This window comes from Myotis yumanensis, unplaced genomic scaffold, assembly GCF_028538775.1.
Source record: "Myotis yumanensis isolate MYYU_CA2020_CCGP unplaced genomic scaffold, mMyoYum1.0.hap1 SCAF_10, whole genome shotgun sequence".
NCBI classification, from domain to species: domain Eukaryota; kingdom Metazoa; phylum Chordata; class Mammalia; order Chiroptera; family Vespertilionidae; genus Myotis; species Myotis yumanensis.
Genome location: NW_027223761.1, coordinates 7,192,190 through 7,216,454, shown reverse-complemented (window position 1 = coordinate 7,216,454; position 24,265 = coordinate 7,192,190). Strand labels below are relative to the sequence as shown.

Below are 24,265 nucleotides of genomic sequence, written 5' to 3'. Positions count from 1 at the left end.
GGCAGGCACCGTGTCCCCACGTGGGACAGCCCAAGGCGTTGTAACTGTCGTCCTCGGTGTCACTGACTCGGCCGGATCACATCACAGACATCTTATCTCGTAGCAAGTTAATTTTTTTATTTTTTATTTTGTTGTTAATCCTTACCTGAGGGTATTTTTCCATTGATTTTTAACATTTTTTAAAAATACATTTTTATTGATTTCAGAGAGGAAGGAAGAGGGAGAGAGAGAGAGAAACATTGATGATGAGAGAATCACTGATCGGCTGCCTCGTGCATGCCCCCCACTGAGGATCCAGCCCGCAACCCAGGCATGTGCCCAGACTGGGAATCCAACCATGACCTCCCGGTTCATAGGTCAATGCTCAACCACTGAGCCACGCCAGCCGGGCTCCATTGATTTTTAGAGAGAGTGGAAGGGAGGGGGAGAGACACAGAGAGAGAAATATCAATATGAGAGAGACATCGATTGGTTGCCTCTTGCACACCTGGCCCTGGTCCAGGATCGAGGCTGCAATTAAGGTACCTGTCCTTGACCAGAATCAAACTCGGGGCCCCTTCAGTCCTCGGGTGAATGCTCTATCCATTGAGCCAAACTGGCTAGGGCTCTCGTGACAAGTTTAAAAGGCGCAGCCCCGGCTCTGCACCTGGCAGAGTTGGGGTCACCCCCTGCCTGCACCCCTGAACCTGGACTGTCTCCAGGCCTGGCCCCTCAGCCGCTATGGCAGGTTCTCCGCTGCAGGGATTCTGTCCCTGGCACACATGGCGATGTCTGAGACAGTTTTGGTTGTCACAACTGGGGGAACAGTTAAGGGGGCAGCTAGTGGGTGGAGGCCGAGATGCTGCAGACGTTCCTCGGGGCACAGGACACCCCAGGAATTGCCCCAGGAGTTCCAGGTATTGCAGGTCTGGATGCAGGTGAGGAGTCTGTGGTCTAGAGGCGAGTGATGAGGACAAAGCTGCACTGAGCTGGTGTCCACGGCTTCAAACACAATCCGAATTGTCTTCTAAAACAGCGGTTCTCAACCTTGGCTGCACATTAGAATCACCTGGGAGTTTTTTTAAAATCCTGATTTCTGGGCCTCATCCTCAGGAAATTCTGTTTCTTTGTTACTATTGTTGTGGCCCCACCCCATAACAAAGAAACAGAATTTCCGGAGGATGGGGCCCAGAAATCAGAATTTTAAAAAGACTCCCAGGTGATTCTAATGTGCAGCCAAGGTTGAGGACCACTGTTCTAAAAGATGGCTTTCCAGGGCTCCTCTGCCCACAGAACCGTATGGACGCCTGGCCCCTGAGCCTGGCTCAGGCAGTCCTCAGCCCCTCGCAGGGCTCCTCCCACCTGGCCCTCCTGTGGCACCAGCCTTCGCCCATTCTGTTCCTCCCCTGCTGCGCCCTTCCAGCAGCCTGTGGTGGCCTGATGCCAGGTCCACCATTTCCCCAGGGTTTTGGTCTGGGGCTTAAACTACAGGCGTTTGCTTCTCACAGTCCTGGAGGCCGGAGGTCCAGGGTCAGGGTGCTGGGGGGGTTTCATTCTGAGCCTCCTCTCTTGGCGGCAGGCGGCCGCCTGTGTGCCCCGTGACCCGTCTGCACCCCAGGAAGGAGCTAGAGCTCGCTCACTGGTGTCTTCTCCTATGAGGGCACCAACATGGTGGGGCGCCCGCATGACCTCATCTAGACCTAATCGTCTCCCACAGGCTGCACCTCCAAATGCCACCACATTGCAGGGGGACACACACCAGTCAGCGCACAGCTCACAGCCATGGCTTTACCCTCCCTGACCGTGTCATCCTCTGTCCCCAGAAACTCTGCAGGCCAGACCTGTGTGTGTCACCCCCTCCCCAGGGATCTCCTAAAGGGCAGTGCCCCCACCATGTCAGGGCTCCATACATCTTGTCAGGGTCGCCTGGGGCCTGTCTCCAGGGGAGCAGTGGTCTGGTGACGCCCCCCGCCCCCCCATCCCCCCCCCCCCCCCCCCGCCGCCCCGGGACAGCTGGGGGTCTGCAGCCCAGCCCAGGGTCACCGCAGGCCCAGCAGCGGCCCCTCCCCTGCAGGGAGAGGAGCGAGGGCCCCACAGGCACCAGACACTCCCCCACTCTCATGCCTGGAGAGGAGACTCTGCGTCCCTTTTCATCACAAGGGAAAGAACCGAGGGCAGCACATAATGGCCTAATTTATGCTGAAATTATCGGCAATTTGGGCCATTGAAGCTGGTGGACCCATGGCTGTGTCCTGAGCACAGGACAGAGGCGGCCTCTGGGGAGTGGCTGTTTCTGTGGTTATATTTTGGGGTGTTTTTTTAAACGTGTCCATGGCTGAGACATGAGCCCCTTCGGTGGCTGGGAACCTGAACCCCTCCACGTCCTTCTAGAAGCTGGGGTGCTGACGACAGGCTGCCACGTGGGGCCAGGGCCACGCAGGGGCCAGACGCTGACCGATCCCGAGAAGGGCCCTGTGGGCGAGTCTCCACTTCGTTTGCATTTTTATCCCTTTACTTGGCGCTCCTTGATAACTCCAATATTCGAAAATGTTAAGGCAGATGGAGATTTATATTTGAATCTGCTCTGGCGTCCGCTAACAAGATTCGAGTTTCATTTGAAGCTATTGAAAGCACATCTCAGGGATATTTGCTGGAATTAAGAACTTGAGCTGAGAACATTCTGGAGAACTGACACCCCCCCCCCCCCCCCCCCCCCCCCGAGAGTGAGGGCCAGCTCACGGCTGACGGCAGAGCTCACCCTGGGCCTCTGCTGTGAGTTCACACCCAGGGGCTCAGGGCAGCCCCTCCCCAGGCTTCACCTGACCTCGCTCAGGACAGTCTTCTATCCCCAGTGAGGCCCAAAGGATAGCATCTGTCCTAGAAGCGAAATCAAGGTCGGCAAATGTTTCCTGTAAGGCCAGATAGTGACTACTTCCGGCGTAGTGGGCCTTCTGGTCTCCGTCACAGCGGCTCAGCCCGCACGTTGAGTGACGGCGATGGCTGTGGACCAATAAAACTTTATGCAAACAGGCGTTGGCCAGGTTTGGCCCACGGGCCCTAGTGCCCCGATGCTCAGCTGTAAAATAATCCCACCAAGTGCACTCGGCTCGTTGGCAGGACTTGAACCTTCCTTCTTGGGGGACACAGGTCAATCCACTACTTCTGGGTGCTGCTGACGTGCCAATGGGCTGCCTCCCAGGCGCCCCTCCCTGGCCTGTCACAGAGTGACCTAGAGGGTGTTATGAGTGACGTGTAAGTCAGACAGAGAAAGACAAGTACCATAGAATGTCACTTACATATGGAATCCACAGAACAAAATACAAACAGAACAGACTCACAGACACAGCGGACATTCTGATGGTTGCCCGAGGGGAGGGGGTGAGGAAAGGGGTTCAATAGGCAAAGGGGATTAAAGTACAAACTTCCAGGTATAAAATAAGTCACAGGGATGTAATGTAGTGAGTAGGGAACATAGTGGATAATCTATAATAAAAGCTAATAAGCTAATTAGACCGGACAGCAGAATGACCTTCTGGGCCGGGCTGGAGGCATGGGCCAGCACCGTGGCCTGGCCGTCTCCTGAGCCGGAGCTGAGGAAGCCCAGCTCTGGAGGCTCGTTGACAGCGCCCCCATAATGGGCTTACTGTCTGGCTGAACTCTAAGGCCGCTAATTTTGCCTCTCACTCAGATTTCTGGGGGGAAAAACAAGCATATAATGGCCCAAGTTCACTTAAGCCAAGAAAATAAAATAGTAGAAAAATAACAGTAACAATTACTGTGCAACTTTCATCACCTTAATTTCTTATCCTCTCGCTTATAGTCTATCCCCCATTTTCCTGAATTTCCAACAATGCAGGAGGTTACGGTTAATTTCCAGAAAGCATAACCCTTTTGGAAATGCACCCCTCTCCACAAATGAGCAGCTGCTTGTGGTAATTAATGCCGTCCGGTGCTCCGACTGCCGTGCTAATGAGGCTAATTGACGACAGCGGTATTAACCATGATTAGTCATAACGTCTAATAGTCACGGTGCCTATAATTCCCCGCAGGAAGGGCTTACAGGATTCCAGGCTCTGTCTGCTTTCAGGACCTGCACCCTTGGCTGTGCATTTTTCTCTAAAGAATTGGATCCCCTTTACCCGGCCTTAAATAGCCAGGTTGTTTCCAAAGGTGGAGGAGAGGGCTGCAACAGAACATTTCATGTTGGCTAGTTTTTAAAAGAATAGATGCTCCTCTGGCTAGTTTGGCTCAGTGATTAGAGTGTCATTCTGCAGACTGAAGGGTTCTGGATTTGATTCTGGTCAAGGGCATGTAGTTGGGGTTGCAGGCTCGATCCCTGGCCTGGTCTGGGAGCGTGCATGAGGCAGCCAATCAATGTATCTCTCTCACATCAATGTTTCTCTCATCCTCCCCTTCCCTCTACTCTCTCTAAAAATCAATGGGAAAATATCCTTGGGTGAGGATTAACCACAAAAAAAAAAAGAGAAAAGAATAGACTCTAGCTCTAGAAAAAGAATAGACTCTAGCACATTCTAGGGTTTGGCGTTTATCCATATGGACACTTAATTTTTTTTAAATTTTTAAATATATTTTTTATTGATTTCAGAGAGGAAGGGAGAGAAAGAGATAGGAACACCAATAATGACAAAGAATTGTTGATTGACTGCCTCCTGCATGCTTCACATGGGGATTAAGCCTGTAATCCGTGCATGTGCCCTTGACCAGAATCAAACCTGGGACCTTTCAGTCTGCAGGCCGATGCTCTATCCATTGAGCCAAACTGGCTAGAGCCAGACACTTTCTAGTATCATGGTCCAATCAGGTGCTCAGAGCTCAGAGGCAGGGCTCACTCAAGAAATAATATAGGGCATTAGGAAACACAATTCAGGCTGTCCATGTCCCCCAGGCTGCAGCTCCTTTTGCTCAAATACATGTTTTTTAATGTCTAAAATTAATTTAGGTTTACTTCACCTGGCTAGTGTCTGGCGGAGCCAGGATTCCACCCTAAATCTGACTCCTCCAGCTCTTTTTAAAAAAACCTTTCCTTTCTTTTTTCTTCTTTTTTTGTGCCCTGGCCAAGAATCAAACCAGTGACCTCTTGGTTCCTGGCTTGACACTCAACAACTGAGTCACACCCGGAAGGGCAAACGTATTTTTATTGATTTCAGGGAGGGAGAGGGAGAGAAACATCAATGATGAGAATCATTGATCGGCTGCCTCCTGCACACCCTCTACTGGGGATCGAGCCTGCAACCAGGCATGTACCCCAACCGGAATCCAACCATGAGCTCCTGGTTCATAGGTTGAAGCTCAACCACTGAGCCACACCAGCCGGCTCCTCCAGTTTTTTTTTAAAAATATATTTTATTTTATTTTTTTACAGAGAGGAAGGGAGGGGGATAGAGTTAGAAACATCGATGAGAGAGAAACATCAATCAGCCGCTTCTTGCACACCCCCTACTAGGGATGTGCCCGCAACCATGGTACATGCCCTTGACTGGATTCGAACCTGGGACCCTTCAGTCCAAAGGTCCATGCTCTATCCACTGAGCCAAACCAGTTAGGGTGGCTCCTCCAGCTCTTAACAAAAGTTCAAGGAGAGAGTGTTGCAGAAGACCAGAGAAAAACCAAGCCATGCTTAGAGAAGGGAGTTACATTTTTTAAATTAAATTCTGTGCAGGCCCACAGAAAAATGTGTCTTTCAAATTCTGGGCCCCCAACATGGAGGAAATTCTCTATTTATACTTTTTCTAGTCCTTTGTCTCCCAAATTTGGAATGAGACTTCCGGGCCTTCTGAGAAAGAAGGCCTGCGTGCTGGGAAGGGGCCATGAGACCGTATCTCAAGGCCTGGCCTGGTGTCAGCACTGACAACTGTCTGGGGCGTAGTTTACGGCCTCTCTGGAATGGGAGTAGTCTTATTTGCCTTATTATTTAAGCAAGCATTTACAGAAGCCAAATAGCAGGGTTAAAATTTCAAACAGCAGTTATTATAGAAGATGGATGCTTCAAGAGAAATGAGGAGGAAATGGGTTTTGAGTTGTGTTTTTCTAAGGCTAATAGGTGCTGGAGAAGAAAGGATGAGAAGTAAACAAGGGAAGGAGAAAACAAAACTACAGGAATGTCAGGTGGGGAAAGATGAAGCAGCTCCCTGAGCCAGCCAGCGTGGCTCAATGGTTGAGCATCAACCTATGAACCAGGAGGTCACGTTTCGACTCCCGGTCACGCCTGGCTTGCGGGCTTGATCCCCAGTGTGGAATGTGCAGGGCTGCCAATCAACGATTCTCTCTCATCATTGATGTTTCTTTCCCTCTTTCTTCCTCTCTAAAATTAAAATTAAAAAAAAGAAGCTCCCTGAGTTCTGAGGCCAGTTTTAAAAATCAAGGTCAAAAGAAGGAACTATGTAATACTTTCAACAATAAAGATTAAAAGAAAAAACATATACATATATAAAAAATAAAAGCCGCCGAAGCCGGTTTGGCTCAGTGGATGGAGCGTCGGCCTGCGGACTGAGGGGTCCCGGGTTCGGTTCCGGTCAAGGGCATGTACCTGGGTTGCGGGCACATCCCCAGTGGGGGATGTGCAGGAGGCGGCTGATCGGTGTTTCTCTCTCATCGATGTTTCTGACTCTCTGTCTCTCTCCCTTCCTCTCTGTGGAGAATCAATAAAATATATTTTAAAAAAAAGAAAAAAAAAAACAAGGTCAGAGGAAGAGGCATTTATGCAAGGCCCCGCCCCTCTACCTTCCAGCCAGCAGCCCCTTCCCCCAGGGGAAGGCCGACTTCCTCCTCACAGGGTAGCTGCTTCTCGTAGAGACCATCCCAAAACTGCCCAGCCAATCGCAGCCTCGGCCTCCCCTTTGTCTTGCTCTTGAGCACTAGTTCCTGGTGCGCTGGAAGCTGGGCGCCAGGCCGAGTCTCTGCATCTGGATGTGGTGGATGGGAGCCACACTGATTAATTTGTGCAGTTATTTAGTTAATGTTCAAGAAAAAAATAATTTTTATTAAAATGTTCTATTATTTTATACTAGAGGCCTGGTGCACAAAAATTTGTGCACTCGGGGGGGAGGGGGGATCCCTCAGCCCGGCCTGTGCCCTCTGGCAGTCTGGGACCCCTCGGGAGATAACGACCTGTTGGCTTAGGCCTGCTCCCGGGTGGCAGAGGGCACGTCCAATCCCTAGGTGCAGCCCCTGGTCGGGCTCAGAGCAGGGCTGATTGGGGAGTTGGGGCACCACCCTCTGTCATGCACAGAGCAGGGCGGATTGGGAGGTTGCGATGCCACCCTCAGTCACGTTCAGGGTAGGGCCGATTGGGGGGTTGGGGCACCGCCCCCTGTCACACTCAAGGCAGGGTTGATGGGGAGGTTGCGGCGCCACCCCCTGTCACGCACAGAGCAGGGCCCATCAGGGGGGTTGGGGCTCCATACCCTGTCACGCACAGAGCAGGGCCAATCAGGGGGTTGGGGCGCTGCCCCCTGTCATGCACAGAGCAGGGCCCATCAGGGGGTTGGGGAGCTCCCCCCTGTCATGCACAGAGCAGGGCCCATCAGGGGGTTGAGGAGCTCCCCCCTGTCACTCACAGAGTAGGGCCGATAGGGGAGTTAGGGCACCGCCCCCTGTCACACACAGAGCAGGGTGGATCAGGGGGTTGGGGCGCCGCCCTCTATCACCTGCAGAGCAGGGCCGATCAGGGGGTTGGGGTGCCGCTACTGTCACACTCAGGGCAGGGCCGATGGGGAGGTTATGGCTCTACCCTGTCACCCACAGAGCAGGGCCGATCAGGGGGTTGGGACGCCGCACCCTGTCACACACAGAGCCGCAGGGTGATCAGGGGGTTTGGGTGCTGCCCCCTGTCACACTGATCCGGTGCCAGGAGGCCTCGAGGCTCCGCTGATCCCGGTGCTGGGAGGCATATTACCCTTTTACTATATAGGAGAGAGGCCTGGGGGCCAGCTGGTTTGCCCTGAAGGGTGTCCTGGATCAGGGTGGGGGTCCCCACTGAGGTGCCTGGCCAGCCTGGGTGAGGGGATGATGGCTGTTTGCAGCTGGTCACACACCCTTCAGGGTGGGGGTCCCACTGGGGTGCCTGGCCAGTCTGGGTGAGGGGCTAAGGGCTGCTTTCAGGCTCGTGGTTGTTGACTGAAGCTCCCAACCGCTCCTTTTTTTTCTCTTTTTTTAATTTTATTCTGGGCCAGCTTTAGCTCTGGCTCTAGCTCTGAGGCTTCCGCTGGTTTGTTTGCATTCTATAATTGAAACAATGTATAACTCCAGCTCTGAGATCCCAGGGTTTTGTTTAGCTTCTATATTTGTTACAAAGTTTCTTAGAGTTGCAGCTCAGAGGCCCACAGCGCAGGCAGGGAACGTTGGAGTCCTCCTTCACTGCAGCAAGCAAGCCTCATGTTCGCTTCCAGCTGCCTGGCTGCCGGTCACCATCTTGGCTGACAGTTAATTTGCATACACTCACTGATTAGCCAATGAAAAGGGTAGCGGTCGTACGCTAATTACCTTGTTTCTCTTTTATTAGTGTAGATAACAATTACTCATTTATTTCAGCCCTTTGTATTCAGCATGTCTCTGTTGAAATAAACCTACGTTTCTATGAAAACTGAAGCTTTTGTTTTTTTGCGGCCCACATAAATTTACACCTTGTTTATTTGGCCGTTAGCCTTTGAGTTTGACATGCTTGGCCAACTGGCTCTGTTCTGGCCACCTTCGTGCCCTTCCTTGCACATAAGACAAGCAACACCAAACAGAGCCCCAAAGAAAACTCTGACGCGCTTTCATCAGCATGAGGAGGGGGGTATACAACACTGTTACCTTGGGTGGGACAAAGATGCCAACCAAATCCAAACCATATGGGACAGTATGTGCCACCCTGAAGCCAAGCCCTGGTGTTGCCGGCAAAGCTCTCCACCAGGTAAGCTAAGAGCGCATCCATCCTCCGGGAGTCCCCGAAGTCCTGTGCCACATTAAGTCAGCAACCTTGAGACAAGCTGAAGAAGCCCCGATCCAGAGGGGAACACACGAGACAGTCTCTTGGAAGAGGAGCCACAACAGAGGTTCCCGAGGAGGGAGGAGACGCACAAAGGCTGAGGGCACACGCAGCCTGCCCCAGGCACACCACTGACCCCACTGTCCCTTCGTGCCAGGTCTGCTACTCGCAGAAGCCTCTACATCACTCACAATGGGAAAGTGAACGAAAGAGAAGGCATCAGATGTTTGATTCTTTTATTTCCATATGCAATGTAATGTTTAGGCACGTTGCTTAGGAGGCTATTTCTAAAAAAATTGTTGGCCATTTCTCAGAATATCCTTTTGGTTTTAAATACTGGTCAGGAAAAACAAACAATGTAAAAATAGGTGAATAATTTTCTATTACAGAAATGAAAAACTGATTTGCATCTAAAATCGCAAGAGGTGAAGTCATTTAACCCTTTCACCAGACGGTACGCAATATACAACATATTGCTTCAGCTGTTTGAAGGCTGTGATGTATTTTTATATTGACATAGAAAATTATAAATTACATTGAATTAGTATCCATAATCACTATATATATATACATAGACCAGCTCTAAAAAATATAGACTGGTTGAGAATTTACGAGTGAAAACCTCACAGGGCACAGGAAACAATTAACATGCTGAGGTGCCACAGTCTGATTTCTAGGTTTAAACACTAGCCAGTAAAATGAACGCGCTCTAATTCCATTAGCAGCACGAGCATTTTTCAACGGACTTGCCTAATATGATCTTGGTATGTTAAATACGCAGACTGCTCAGAAATGTTCATTGGTGATGCCTGTTAACAAGGGAAATTTTGGTGAATGGGTTAAAAGGCAGATGAACTACCAAAACTAAACAAAAAACAAAAACAAAAAACAAAGGAACCAAACCACAAGCCATGTACACTCCAAAAATTCTAGTGTTTCACCTGCAGGAATAATCATTTCAAGCAAACAAGACTTTAACAGAACATATGGCTTTACAATAACATCAATTCATCAACTAAGTTGTAGTAATAAATACTCATCTCTACCAATAGACTTACATTTTTGATCCGTTTTAAACAATACAGAAAAAACAGTTACCAATCAAAAACAGGTTATAAAAAGAACACCAAGTATTTCTTATTCAAAATCACTTTTGTGAGTTAAGAACAACCAAAATAACACTCAGAGGGCATTCCAATCCCACTACTTACTCCTTGCGACCTGGAAGAAAATGAATTCAGAATTTTGTACAAGGTGAAAAATGTATGAAAACTGCCTAATACTTTGGTCACACTAATAATTGTCAAATAGTTATGTTTCAAATACAATAGCTCTGTGTTCACTTTTATAAAACTATTCTTACAGCCATTTTAACTATAGTATTACTACTATTATTACATGGGTGGCAAGATCTTATTTCACAGGCTACCCATTATTTAGAACAATACAATATAAACATACGCAAAAATTCTTGGTATTTGTCAATATGCAATATTTGTACACGTCCCAATTTCTCTGTACAATGTCTTAGCATCTCGAGTAGAAAGGTTGCTGGTCCTGATCCCCTGCAGAGGGAGGCAGCAGGGGCGCGTGGCGGCCCAACTGAAGCCCCGGAGCCCTGAATGGTGGCGGCCTGCAGTCCTCAGTCCGCAGCAGGGAGGTCACTCATCATACAGGGCCGTTCACGGATGTGTCGCCTGGTACGCTTGGCTGGTCAGTCCTACACAGTAAGACAGATATCAGAGGCATTAGGCAGAATGTGAGACGGAAAGTTAGCTTCGTTTAGCTCTCCAGGGCGGAGGTGTATTTTAATATAGTTTGTGCCAGGCCTACCACTAAGCCTGGCACTCAGTAGTTGTGTATGAAATGCTTCATAAATGAATTTATCTAAAGCTCCAGAAACTCTAACTGAAGAGCAGTTAAGCTCCATCTAAGCTCGGTTACCCAGCACCGGCCAGGGCAGCAGGCTCCCGGAGAGCCCCGCTCAGCGCTAGGAGCACAGGCGCAGGCCAGGTCCGCGGTTTGAACTGCTGCTCCCAGAGCCTTCGGGGCCATTTGCTCATCCCTCCTTCACTGCAGTCTCTCATCTCTTCCATGTACTGAAATCCACATAAAATTTCACTTGAAAAACAGGATTCTGTTACTGAGGAAAAAAGGAAAAGCTTGTCAACAGGACCAACTGTTGCAAACAAAGGTATGCACTGCAGCACCCTGGCCAGGGCACATACACGAGGCAACCAATGAATGCATGACTAAGTGGAACAGCAAATTCCTGTTTCTTCCTCTCAAATCAACAGGAACAGGTGTGCACTGTAACACATGTTCCCACAAAGCCAAGGTGAGGAGACCGTGGGGAGGGAAGAGGTGGCACTGCCTGGACAAAGTGCTGACAGAATCAGAACGTCTGCCTGCCTTCCTGCCAGAACGACAACCTGGACATGTCAGATGCTCCGGATGGCGTTACCAAATCTTACGGAGTTGGGCAAGAGGATGCTTGGAGGCCAAACTGGGAAGCACACAGCACTTCTGAACTAGCACGGACATTCACAAACGGGATGCTTTCGAAGCCTGCTAGTAACAGAGCCAAGAAGGCAGCTGCACACTACTTATATTTGCTGATGTCTCACTATATCAGAAATAGGAACCTAGAGTTCTGGAAACAGACATAGCCGGGCACATACCCCTCTCCGCCTTCACCACTTACAAGCTGTATGACCATAGTTAATTTCTTACCCTGTAAGAGCGGGACAATGATCCCCAGCCAGGCGTTCCTGAGTATACAATGTGTGCAAAGTGCTTAGCATGCTGGCGGGCACAGGTCTCGGACATGCTTGGTGAACAGTAGTGAAAAATAAAATTCTGTGGTGCTGCAAATCTTTGCGAGCAATAGGGCACGTTCATCAATGTTTGGCTGTGACAGGAGCCACGGTGGGGAAGTCCCAAATGGCTCTTATCTTCAGCACTGCCATTTGCTTTAAGAACACGAACGTCACCTTCTCAGAGACCTTGCCCGCCAGCCTACCTAAAATGGGACGCCTGTTCCTTTGCCCAGTTGTTTATTCTTATCGCCTTTTCTGTGCTTCCTTATATTGTCTGTCTGTTCTGCTCTGCTTTCTCCTCGGGCTTGGACCAACAGCTGCCACACTGAGCCACTGACTGAAGGGAGGACAAAAGGACAAATGCCCATATGGACAGTGATGCTAGCTTCTCCACTGGTTCGCTCCCCATTTCCTCCACCACCTCTGCCTTGCAGATTTGAGGCGAGGCTCTTCATACCAGAGGATTCTCCGAAGGGAGGAGCAAGTGGGTTTCTTGAAGCGAACAATTCTGCACTCAGAGAGCCAAGGAAACGCACCCACAGCCTTCTGTGCCTCTCTCTCATGTCAGAGAGGCCAAAGCCAGACTCCTGAAGCAACTATCCAATTGGGACAGACGTGGATTATTCTGCCTTCTAGAGAGATCTCAAAATCAAGAGAATTATAACTAGACACCAGGGAGATGACAAATGATTAGGAATCAGACCTACAAAGGGCCTTTATCAAAAACATATTGAAAACCCAGGCAAAAAGTGACTTGTTCTCACCCTTAGCAGCACAGCTGGGGCCAGATCCTCCAAAGCTGGAGTGTCACCTGCCTCTTCCTCCCAAAGCCTTCACTAGAGCCAACATGCCCAAATAGTTCTCGTAATTAGTTGGTTTTACAAGCAAAAAATATACATTTTAAAAATCACATTCATTCTGGCTAGAATTTCCATGAGAGAAACAAAGGCAGTTTCTGTGAGTCTGACGTGCTTGCTGTAGAGATTTGCTGACCAGTGGACGGAGAGTGCCCCCTGCTGGCCCCACTGGCTATGTTACCCCTAAAATCATTAGACAATTGCCGAGGCTGCCGAGGGAGAAAGCACTTCTGTGAAATGACTTTAAAAGTTATTTTATCCCTTAGGGAAGGATTATTCAGACTTAGAAGTATCTAATCAAAAGTGCTGAGAAAAGTCCCAGTGGACCCAGGACCAGGCCCCATCCTGGTGGGAGCTCTGGGGTGTGTGTCTAGGCTGCCCCCGATCAGCCTGTGAGGCCATGTGGTGGCAGCGGGACTCTGGCCTAAGCAAAAGGTGACCAGGAAGAAAATCTGGTAGTGGGATTTTCACACTTGAGATAAAGTATTTTATAAAAATCAAACCACACATGGACTCATCAGGGGGTGGAGAGTATTTAGCTCCACAGATGAAGGGTCTCCAGGGAAGTTCTCTGCGTGTGTCACATGGGCATGTCCACAGGAGAACAGGCACCAGGAGCCTCTAGTGCTGGCGGCTGCATGACTCCACAGGGCCCATGAGAACCTGGCTGCCATGGCCAAGGGAACCCAATCCTGGAGGGCTCAATCGGTCTCAACTTAGCATTTTGTTTATCATCAAAAAAAACCAAACAAACACAAACAAGGGGGGAGGGATGCCAGCATGAGAGACCCTTCCACTTATGGTAATTTTTTTATTGATTTTTTTACAAAGCGGAAGGGAGAGGGATAGAGAGTTAAAAACATCGATGAGAGAGAAACATCAATAAGCTGCCTCTCCCATAACCCCCAATGCCTGCAACCAAGGTACATGCCCTTGACCGGAATCATCCCAGGACCCCCCAGACTGCAGACCGACGCTCTATCCACTGAGCAAAACCGGTTAGGGCCATTTACGGTAATTTCTTAAAGAGCCAGCGATGTTACTGAATCTCCAAAAACGGTTAGCTTCCGACTTCTGCTGTAAGGAGATACTATTTCTAAGTTCTGAGCTCAATCACCCTGATCCCATAAGGACTGAGAAAACTACTGTGCTGAGTTAAGTCACTGAATGTTCGAGGACAATTCTAATGATTCCCCCTGCCCTCCTGTGCCAACTTTCCTCCCAGTGCCCAGGAGCCAACAGCCAAAGCCAGAGCAGGGACTGGGCAGACCGAGAAAGCGGGTGGTTACCTCTGCTCAGGACTACTGCTGGGGGGTCGAGGGGCTGCAGACTTCGCCTCAGCCGGCTCAGGGCTCTCCTCCACATGTTTGCAAGCAGCATCTTGAGAGGTAGACAGTTTTCCTTCCTCGCTGCGGTAAAGAGGATGAGAGGCAGCATTAGAGCCCGCAGAGCCAGCGCCGAGTGGAGGAGGAGGGATCATGCAATGGCTCTGGAGTCATGACTGCCATGGAGTCACAAGCCCTGGGCTGAGCATGCTCAGGTGAGGGACACAGGGGCACAGACAGTGACTGGGAAACCACAGGAGGAGAGGATCACGCAGGAGGGATCTGAGAGGGACGATGTGATGCAGCTGGCGTTGATAAAGAACGGCCCCTGTGGCTTACATACCGGTAGGATTTCAACACTCTGACGCCAAGTGTGCAAAACAGAAAAGAAATGTACAAGAGTTTCAGAACACTCCTATAATGAGGGGTGGGGCTAATATGTCCACGACTGCACATAAGCAAATCTGCAGACTCGGTGAAGGTGTCAAATGAACCTGTTTGAAGGAATGAGTCTTTAGTTAAGCATTTTGCTTTTGGGTTGAGCCCACCATTCAAACCATCAGTAGGACAGACCCCCGTCAGTTTGCTGGCTGAGGTCACGGGAGCAGGTACCAGGGTGCCTGTCCTTCTCGAGTTGTCCTCCGACCACGAGTGAGAAGTACAAACACCCTCAAGGAAGAGAGCCAAGAACTGTGGCCAGAAGAGGCAGAAATAGGCTGGAGGGATCAGAGGGCATGGGGAACATGAAAGGGTTATTTTTCCCCTCAGATGGCTCTTGGTGAAGAAACACAAGTAGCAAATGCTTTCAACTGTTTGTGGGCTAAAATTTCAGACGTTTGCCTATTCTGTCTGGATTTCTATTTTGACACAATCAAGATGCCCCTAAACTGAAATAAAGGGAAATTGGAGGTTCCCTTTGAAAAGCCTAATTTTAGGATGATTTCTGGGGTGGCTTTCAGATGGGTAGGTCAAGTGATGAGGAAAATGACCTGAAGTCTACAGATTTGTTGACAATCTGAGTTGCCTCTTAATTACTCCTCTTCATCCCCACTCCCACTCCCACTCCCTGATCAGCAAAGCAGCTACCCTGAGTTGTCACACAGTTGTCCGTTGGGAAATGATGGAGTATTAATAAATAATACTAGCATGTACTCTTTCATGTGCTCATAACTACAAACCTCCTTTTGCCCCTCCTGCATTCCATTCCTGTAAAATGCAGTCAATGCAGATGTGCACTGAGTCACACCACCGGCACTGAATCTGCACCCGGGGTACCATCTGTGAGGAGCACACCCTGGAAGGTCCATCTGCCCTGCTGACAGTGCCCCCCAAGGCGTGCACCTCTGGTTCTACCTGCTTCTCGCAGCAACCAGTGCTGAACTGTCCTCCACCTCCATGTCTCTGTGTACAACAGGGCCCGGCATTTCCCAGCAGTGGAAAGGCGGTCACCCTTCCATCTACAAGGAAGCCCAGGCTGCATCCCACAAGCAGGACAACGGCTGCTGTAGCCCAGCGCCCACCAGCACTCAGCCCTGTCCACACATTCCTGCTAGGCTCTGAGAGGTGTCAGATGGCGGCTGCTTTTTGAGCGTCTTTTCTTAAATTTTTAAGCCCTTTTAGATGTCCTTGTTTATAAACTGCCTACTGATACCTTTTGTCCCTTTTCTGGTTTGGGTTTTCTATCTTTTCCTTACTGGTTTATAGGAATGAAACAGAAAATGCTAGTTTCTGGTTGATTTAGATACTGTAACCTTTACCCCCCTCGATTTGCCATCTGCCTCTTAATTAGTCTACAGTACTTTACCAGCCAGAAATTCTTTAAAAAAAAAAAAAATTTTTTATTGATTTCAGAGAGGAAGGGAGAGGGAGAGAAACATCAATGATGAGAGAGAATCACTGATTGGCTGTCTCTTGCACGCCCCCTATTGGGGACCGAGCACACAACCTGGGCATGTGCCCTTGATGGGAACTGAACCCGGGACCCTACAGTCCGCAGGCTAACGCTCTATCCACCGAACCAAACTGGCTAGGGCAAGCCAGAAATTCTTAACATTGATGCAGTCTAAGTCTATTCTTTGCATTATAGTTTATACTTCTGAACGTTTTTGTTTTGTTTTAAAAAAAGAAGTCTTATTCTGCTGCAGGCCAGAAAGATGCACTGAATTTTATCCTAACAACCATGAGACTTTGGCCACATCACTTAACTCCAATCTCATTTTTCTCCCCTGAAGAGTGGGAGGACACCCCCTCTCATTGAACTTCTCAGGTTCTTGAGGGAAATCAATGAATGGTTAAAGCACCACATGTGGGTGCATGTCTCCCACACTGAGCTTCAACCCACCAGGAACTAACTGCCTTTGAATGGAGGGCAGGAAGGCTCGGATTTCATGGTCTCTCCCCCCACCCCTGCCTCCCACTAAGCCATCCCTGTGGCTACTGGGCTCTCTCCCGCATCACATTGGCCTCTCACCTATTTGTGTGCTAACATCAGTTTTAATTGCTGTGACTTTGCAGGGCAAGTCTCTTTTATTTCATCTTCCTTATGGTTCTCTAAGCAATTTGGCAACCTTTATTATTCCACAGATTTTTCAGAGTATGTTTATCAAGTGCTTTTTAAAAATACAACTGAAATTTTTACAATGTCACAATATTCTCACATTCCTGAGATATATCCTTGGTCAGGACTTAAAACATCGCTGGATTTGGTGTGCTAGCTTTTAAGTTTTACGCATATGTGCCCACACATTGGCCTGCAATTCATTTTCCTCTCATGCTGTTTTGTAGTGGCCTCATGATGAGTTGGGAAGCACCCTCTCTTGTGAGGTGAAATGCTCTGTACAATATGGAGACCAAAGTTCTAAGCACTGATTTAAGTGCATTCTGCAAGTTTATGGAAGTTTTTTCATACTTTTTCAAAGCTATCACTTTGCTACTGAATTCTAAAGACTGCATGATGTCTGGAGAAAGTGATCAGTATGACACTGAACCTTTGTGATGGGCTGTATCCAAGTCAATTCCCCTGTAACTAGATTCACCAATTTCTTATACTCGGGTACTGTGAATCTGCTAGACTGAAACTACAGTCTTCTAAATGCTACCAGGCAACGGTGGGGCACTTGGGGACCCAAACTTTTCATCTCTTCATTAAGATTTAGAGTTTGTTTAACAGAGACATTGGAAAGATGTCAGGCTAATGTCTGAACCCACATTTGAACCAAATTAAAGACATTAATACTTAAGGTTTCTCCCCATCATCCTCCCAACAACATGGAGCTAGCTGCCGTACGATCTCGCCCCTGGTTACCTTTTGAAGACGGCAGTTTCTGTCTTGGCATCTACAGTGAGGCTGAGCGTTTCCTTCATGCTGCCATTCATCACTGTCTCAGTTACCTTGTCTGCACTTTCTGCATCCTCCTCTCCATCAGAGCTGGCTTCCATGGCCACACTACCTGTCACTGAAAAAACACACAGCTGATGGTCATCCACACCACAACCAAACAAGAACTGTCACCCCTCTTCTGTGCAGACCCATCCACCCAATGTGACATTCTCCTGCTTCAAGAGTGAGATGGTTTGCCCGTTGTTGCCTTGGACAATTCTTGATGGGCACAGGCTTCTTAGCAATGCCCAATGGAGACGTTTGCTGCAGCACAGGACCAGTAAGTACCCTGTCTTAAGAGCTCACACACCCAGCTTTCCCCAGCAGACCCTGCTGTTCCTAACGTTCTTCACAGTACGGGGCAGGAGGCAGCGACAAAGTCTAACCCCCCGCTTCCATCCACAGTACACACAGGGTATCCACTGCCCTGTCCTCACTCACCTTTTTCTTCAGTTACCCTACTTGGGTCCTATCCTTTTTTCCCAAGTTACTTACTTGTGGTTCCTGGTAGATGATTTATTTCTTACATCATAGGGAGCCATCTGGTCTAGTGCTTATAAGCCCGGGTCTGAAGTCAGATTTCCCGAACTGAAAAGCCACTTGCCAGCTGCATAAGCCTTGGGCAAGGCATCTAACAAGTACCTGAATTTTCTGAACCAGAAAATAGGGATAACTAATCTCACCCACAGAATTGTTGAGATAAAGTGAGCTCATCTATACAAAATGTTTAATAGAATGACAAATAAAAGCAGTATTAGTACTGGTTTTATTACTTTTCCCTGCCCCTTGGTTCATGTGCCCTCTACTGCATCCTCCTTTCTCTAAGAACTTACTTGTTTTTCTAATATTTATTTGATTTATTTAATCTTTATTGTTGAGAGTATTATATATGTCCCCCTTTTTCCTCCATCCAGCTCCTGCCTCACAGGACTTACTTCTTTGTTCCCTCCACATACCACCAATTTTCCCTCACATCCATTCACTAACCGCCTCCCTTTCCCCCACCTCCCAAAGTCCTGTTCTTCAGGTTGAAAACAGTTCAGGGCCCATGCAAGAAACAATGTGTGTATTTTGAGTAACAAGAAAACTCACTGGATCCCTTTGACCATTTTGTCTGTTCATATGGTGAAAAGAAAATAGGCCCACAGCCTGAACCACACCGGATACACACACATGCTCCAGCAAAGTACCCAAGGGGCAAAAGAACAGGGTACAGGCTGGGCTTGGATCGCATGTTAACTCTGGTTCTTTTTCCCCGGGTACTAGAGGCTACGACCTGCTTCCTTTCTGCACATTGATGGGACTGAGTGACTGACAGCTCAACATGCTGTGGTTCTGGAGTGAGCACCCAATTTCTTTTCTCAGTTTCCCAGTGAACATGAGACCTACCATCTCATTTTCCTGGCTACTTTGAGCTCTTGAGCCCAAGAACAGAGAGTCAAGTCTGGCTTTACTATAAACCTGCTATGGGATAGTTACCTTTTCAAATCTAGAACACTAAGCATACATTAACCCTTTTCGGTCCAACCTCGAGGCTGACTCGACAGACCAGGCGCTAGGAGCAGGTCCAACGTCGAGCAGTAAGAACATTAAAAAGTTCAACATTCAATCCTGTCAATTAATTTGGACCAGACTGTTTGAATTCCAAAAATAACATTGGACCGCAAAGGGTTAAGGCTTGAACAGCCACGAAATGACGGCCCACGGGATGTGCACCCAGGCTCTCTGCACCCACCTTCTGGCTGCACGGCCAGCGCAGCGACACTGGGAGTCAGAGGGTCCATTGGTTCAGCGCTGGTTTCCATTTCCACTGGAGAATTACTCCTTAAAGACTCTTTTGTACTTTTAGAAAAGAGAAAATTCACGTTAGCAGTGGGTAATAGCCTTCTGTTACCATTATTCACAAAAAATCCTTTGAAAATCAGTTCCGCCTGCTGGGAAGGCACCAGCAGTTGGTTACAGACTCCAGGGATACAAGGATCTACGCATAGGCAGCAAGTATCTGCACACTCAGCAAGGCAGTAACGCAGGAACTTCTCCCAGGTCCCAGAGGCCCCAGCTTCTACCTCACCACAATCACCAGCTCCCAGGGCCGGGACAGCAATGGTGCACGCTGCACAGCAGCACCTGCATCTCCGTGTCTGTTCTACAGAAACCCTGACTTAAGTAGAGGCTAACTGCCCGGAGCGCCCCCCCCTTAGGATACTGAATGAGAAAATTCGAGCTGTGCACAAGGGGAAGGGAAGTGAGGCGCTTCAACAGTATCTATCACCCAGTGAGAAAGACACAGAGAAAAGCAGGAGGTGGAAACGTGACTGTTCTGGACTGGAGTGAGGTTGGTAAAATAATTCATAATTTGGAGACATTTTCCACCAATTTTACTTTATCACTGAATAGTAGCTTACTTACTACCAATTACTCAGAGTTGCTATAAAGCAACATGGGTTTCTTTCAATTGTCTAAGATGGTAGCTGCTCACTCACCTTTTCAGTAGACAAAATAAAACAATGTTCTGCAAATCAAACTAAGCCTAACAAAACATGAATTCCATGTAAATACTCAAATGCTGACAATATTATTCAGGAAAATTACGAAATAACAGGTTGCTGTCATCGAGAATACAAATAACCCCAGCTGGTGTGTGGCTCAGTGGTTGAGCATCGATCCATGCACCAAGAGGTCACTGGTTCGATTCCCAGTCAGTACATGCCTGGGTTTTAGGCTTGATCACCAGTAGGGGATGTGGAAGAGGCAGACAATCAATGTTTCTCTCCCTCTTCCCTTCCTCTCTCTAAAATATCAATTAAAAAACATATGTATATATATTTTAAAGAGAAAATACAAATAAGACTACTCCCCTTAATTTATAGCACTAGCTGAGCTACAAGTGAGATACAAGTCCATGCTATCACTAAATTCGAGTCACATTTTGCATTGTTCTATCATGTTCCACAGAGAAGGGCCTCTCAGTTCCTTGGCTTCCCCCCATTCCTCTCCTCAGTCCTGTCCCGACAGCTCAGTGGGGCCAGAGCAGGCCTGGGAGATGCCATCTTCATCAGCACCCTGTCCACTCGCTACCTGGGGCCAGGTCTTCCCAAGCTGCTGGTGCAGGATCTACTCCCTCCCTTCTTTCCCCAGCTTGCTCTGGTGAAAGGAAGGAGGGTGGTAACTGTTGTTCTGGCAACTCAGAGCTATGGCAGTATCTCCTCGTGTTGATTTTTAGTCTTGTTTAAGTCACCATATCCAACTGGAATGGTGTGTGGTGCCTACGGCAAAGCACATCATCCCACAGTTCTCGTATGGGAAGGTGTGGAGAGCTGGTACCCATGCTCACCTCAGGGAAGATGTGAACTCTGAGAAAGAGGCCCAGCCTGTCTCTTTAGCTGGCATCGGCTCCTCTGTGCTCCAGACGTCAGAGCCCACAGAGTCTAAGGGAGCACCATGGGTTGTCTCCATGGGGACATCAAAGTTGGCTGACCAGTTGGGTGCTAAAGAGAGGAGGAATTTCATTTTGAGAACACTTCAGTAGTTTAATATAACACAAGATATTTTACACAAACAGATTGGCAATGATTAAAAAAAGATGGGAGATGTGGGGGAAGGCATCCCCTTTCCCCACAGTCACTGGGTAGGAGGGTAGGGCACCACCACCTGGTGGGCAGTGGCACAGCATCCACCTGCCTACAAACTGCAGTGCCTTCTGAGCCTTAGCAATTCCCACTGAGATTTTTCCCAGTAGAAATATCAAAGATGCAAAGCTACACAAGAATATGCTAATCTAACGGCTTAGTTTTCACAAGTGTACCAAGGTCATAGTAACATTGTTAGGAAGATGAGTGAAGGAAGCTACTCCCTGTAAAATCTTTGTAACTTTTCTGTAAATCTTAAATTATTCCAAAATAGAAGTTTATTAAAAATAAAGAATATTTTGGCTATTCATTCAACTGCAGTAAGTTGGAAACAACCTTAATGCTTCCTAATCCACATCCGGTCCCATGTCTCACTGCTAAGGGACTAAGGGCCCCACTGCAGTCTCCTGGAGTTAGTCTCCTAGAGTTAGCACGGACACCAAGCAATGTATTTGGTCCCTCCCCTGTCATCCTCATCTCAGAAATGGTTTCTTCTGTATGCTAATGAGCTGACTGGTGGCTGGATGCCAAGGGAAGTCACTTTGTAGGAGGGAGAAGGGGCTGGGAGTTGAGTTAATCATGAATGGCCATGATTTAATCAGTTACTTCATGGAGCCCCTATAAAAACCCACGCTGCAGGGTCAGAGCTTCTGGGGTGGCCCATGACAAATTCCGCAGGGACAGAAGCTCCTGTGCTCAGGACCCTTTCAGATTGCTACTCATCTCTTCACCTGGCTATTCCTTTGTATACTTTACAATAGTCTTTGTGATAAATTGGTAGTAGTACGTCAAGTGCTCTTCTGAGTTCTGTGAGCTATAATGGAACCCAAAGAGGTCACAGGAACTCCCGATTTATAGCTGGTTGGTTGGAAGTACAAAGGGCCCGTGTCTCACTGTGACTGGCATCTGAACTGGGAGAAGGCTGCAGAAGCGAGCCTTCCCCTGGGAGATCCACCCCAATTCCAGAGACAGTATCCGAACTGAACTGGAGGACACCCAGCTGGGGCTGGAGATGTGGTCCGTGTGGAAAAGCCCACCAGCTGGTGTCAGAAGTGAAGCTTGAGAACACAGAGAGGAGCTTTATTTACTTTTAAGTCCTGCAGACACAGGCTGATTTCAGAGGTGGGTGGGGATGGCGGGATCTGTATGGGCATCTGATTCCTATCTGCGGTGCCTGTCACCATGCCACCTGCCTGCCAACTTTGGATCTGACCTGCAGGGCTGTTTAAATGCCACCTCCTCAGAGATGTGCCCCTTCAGATGACATGAGGCTGTTACTTGAGTTCAATGCACACCATGCTTTCCCTTCCCAGTGCTTATGCTGAATCCCCAATCCTCTCAGCTGGTGTGGAACCTCTGTTCTCTCTCAGGGCTATTTCCTAGCACACGGGGGACCTCTAGGCTGTAGGGAGGCATGCTCGGCTAGGAATCTGCCAGCTGTTAGGAAGATTATCCTAGAGGCACGAGACTGGGAAGCACCCATGTACAACAGGAATGTTCCAGTTCTAAAGACCTTACTGTGACTTTGGGCAAGTTACTTAACTTCCCCAAGCCTGCGTTTCCCCACCCGTTTAATTCCGATAGGGACTATCCACTTACTGAGGTTCAGCTGAGGATTCAGTGAGGGCCTGAAGGTCGTAGGCATTGAATTAGGGTCTGTTCCATGCTTCCTGCCCTTAAGTCTGGGTGAGTGTGGCAGGGCTGCACTGATACCAAGAAGGGACGATACCTGAATGCTTGGAAATCTCACCTGAAACTCTTAGAAGTTAACTAATTTTAATAAGCCAGCTAACACAAGTCTTTTTAGCAAGTAGCAGGAAATAAATAAGGGAGTTTTAAGGTTTCAAGATCACAAATAAACTGAAAAACCCCATTTAAAACTGTTTAAGCTTTAAGGTGTTTCGTCTGGCTCAGTGCATTCATGATTCTACAAATGACAACACCGGCTCATCTTTCCACAGCTGTGGCCTCTCCTCTTCAGCACAAGCACCCAGAGGACACAGTGTGCCATGGCCCCTCTGCAGACTCACACAGGTGTTTCCACACCAAGGGAAGCAGCAGTGCCACCATCAGAAGTGTGACCTGCTTCTTCCTGCAGGATCAAATGACATGTGTCTCAAGGACTATTTCAACACAGATCAACACATGTGCTCGGAAGAAAAAGGTGACTCACGCTCACTGAGGTCCACCTCCATCTTGTCCTCTGTGTTGGCACTACTGGAATCAAACAAGTCTTGTTTTGCCCCGTCTTCTTCTTCAGAGTCTGTGCTTTCCTCACTGTCTGTACTCCCCGAGCTAAGAAAAAAAGGGGCCAAAAGGACTTAATGCCGCATATCAGCCACCAGAAAATTCTACAGGTCATTCGACAACAGAAAACCACATTGCACTTATCAGGAGCTCATCTGTCTGACATCACTTCATTAAGACTCTGCTCTGTAATTGTGCTGCCTTATCCTTGGCTTAAAGATGTGGAGCACAACCTAGCAGCAGCCTCCGACAGGTGTGCAGAGGTACCTTGTGTCTGTCAACCCGACTTTTCCTACTGACCAAGGGTGCTGAGCTCCTCTTTCCTGCTGCTTTGCCACCCACATACCTTCTTTTCTGAAGTTTTTGCTTGTCTTCAGTGCATTTGAAAACTGGGTTACTGTCTTCTTTCTCGTGATAGTTCTGAGTGCTTCAGAGCCTCTCCTACAAATTCTTTTTTCAGACATGCGACTGCAGTGTTTTCCTCCTAGTGTATACTTTGTCCTTTTTTTAAAAAATATATTTTATTGATTTTTCAGAGAGGAAGGGAGAGGGATAGAGAGTTAGAAACATCGACGAGAAAGAAACATCGATCAGTTGCCTCCTGCACGCCCCCTACTGGGGATGTGTCCGCAACCAAGGTACATGCCCCTGACCAGAATTGAACCCGGGACCCTTCAGTCTACAGGCCGACGCTCTATCCACTGAGCCAAACCAGTTAGGGCTACTTTGTCCTTTCATTCTCTTAGTAGTGTCCTTTGAAGAGTAGAAGTGTTTAGTTTTGATAAATTTAAACTCACTAAACATTTTCTTTCATGTATAGTGTTTTTAGTGTTGTATCTTAGAGATCTTTGCCTAACCCAAGGTCACGAAGGTTTTCTAGTATACGCTTTATAGTTGTACACTTAGGGCAATGGCCCATTTTGAGCTCTGAAGTATGCATTGAGCTGTTCTTTTGCATACACAGCATGGTTTGTTCCAAAGCCCACCCTTTCTCCACTGAACCGCCATAGCACCTCCATCAAAACCAGTTGTCTATGTATC

General features: G+C 48.3%; 1 protein-coding gene across 11 annotated transcripts in view; it reads right to left on the bottom strand.

The window, feature by feature from the left end:
* Window positions 1–9,189: 9,189 nt before the first annotated feature.
* The window catches only part of PPP6R3 (protein phosphatase 6 regulatory subunit 3), a 78,778-nt gene continuing 63,702 nt past the window's right edge, over window positions 9,190–24,265 (bottom strand). For 6 of the 11 annotated variants that reach the window (XM_070427690.1, XM_070427693.1, XM_070427695.1 and 3 more), the window contains 7 exons: window positions 23,151–23,272; window positions 20,683–20,836; window positions 19,084–19,190; window positions 17,274–17,424; window positions 14,313–14,330; window positions 13,934–14,053; window positions 9,190–10,688 (listed from right to left, as the gene is read on the bottom strand). In XM_070427690.1, coding sequence (XP_070283791.1) covers window positions 10,637–10,688; window positions 13,934–14,053; window positions 14,313–14,330; window positions 17,274–17,424; window positions 19,084–19,190; window positions 20,683–20,836; window positions 23,151–23,272 — 724 coding nt within the window. In that variant the 3' untranslated portion in view covers window positions 9,190–10,636. The remainder of the gene's footprint in view (window positions 10,689–13,933; window positions 14,054–14,312; window positions 14,331–17,273; window positions 17,425–19,083; window positions 19,191–20,682; window positions 20,837–23,150; window positions 23,273–24,265) is intronic. The other 5 variants (XM_070427692.1, XM_070427694.1, XM_070427696.1 and 2 more) reach the window with 1 other exon arrangement.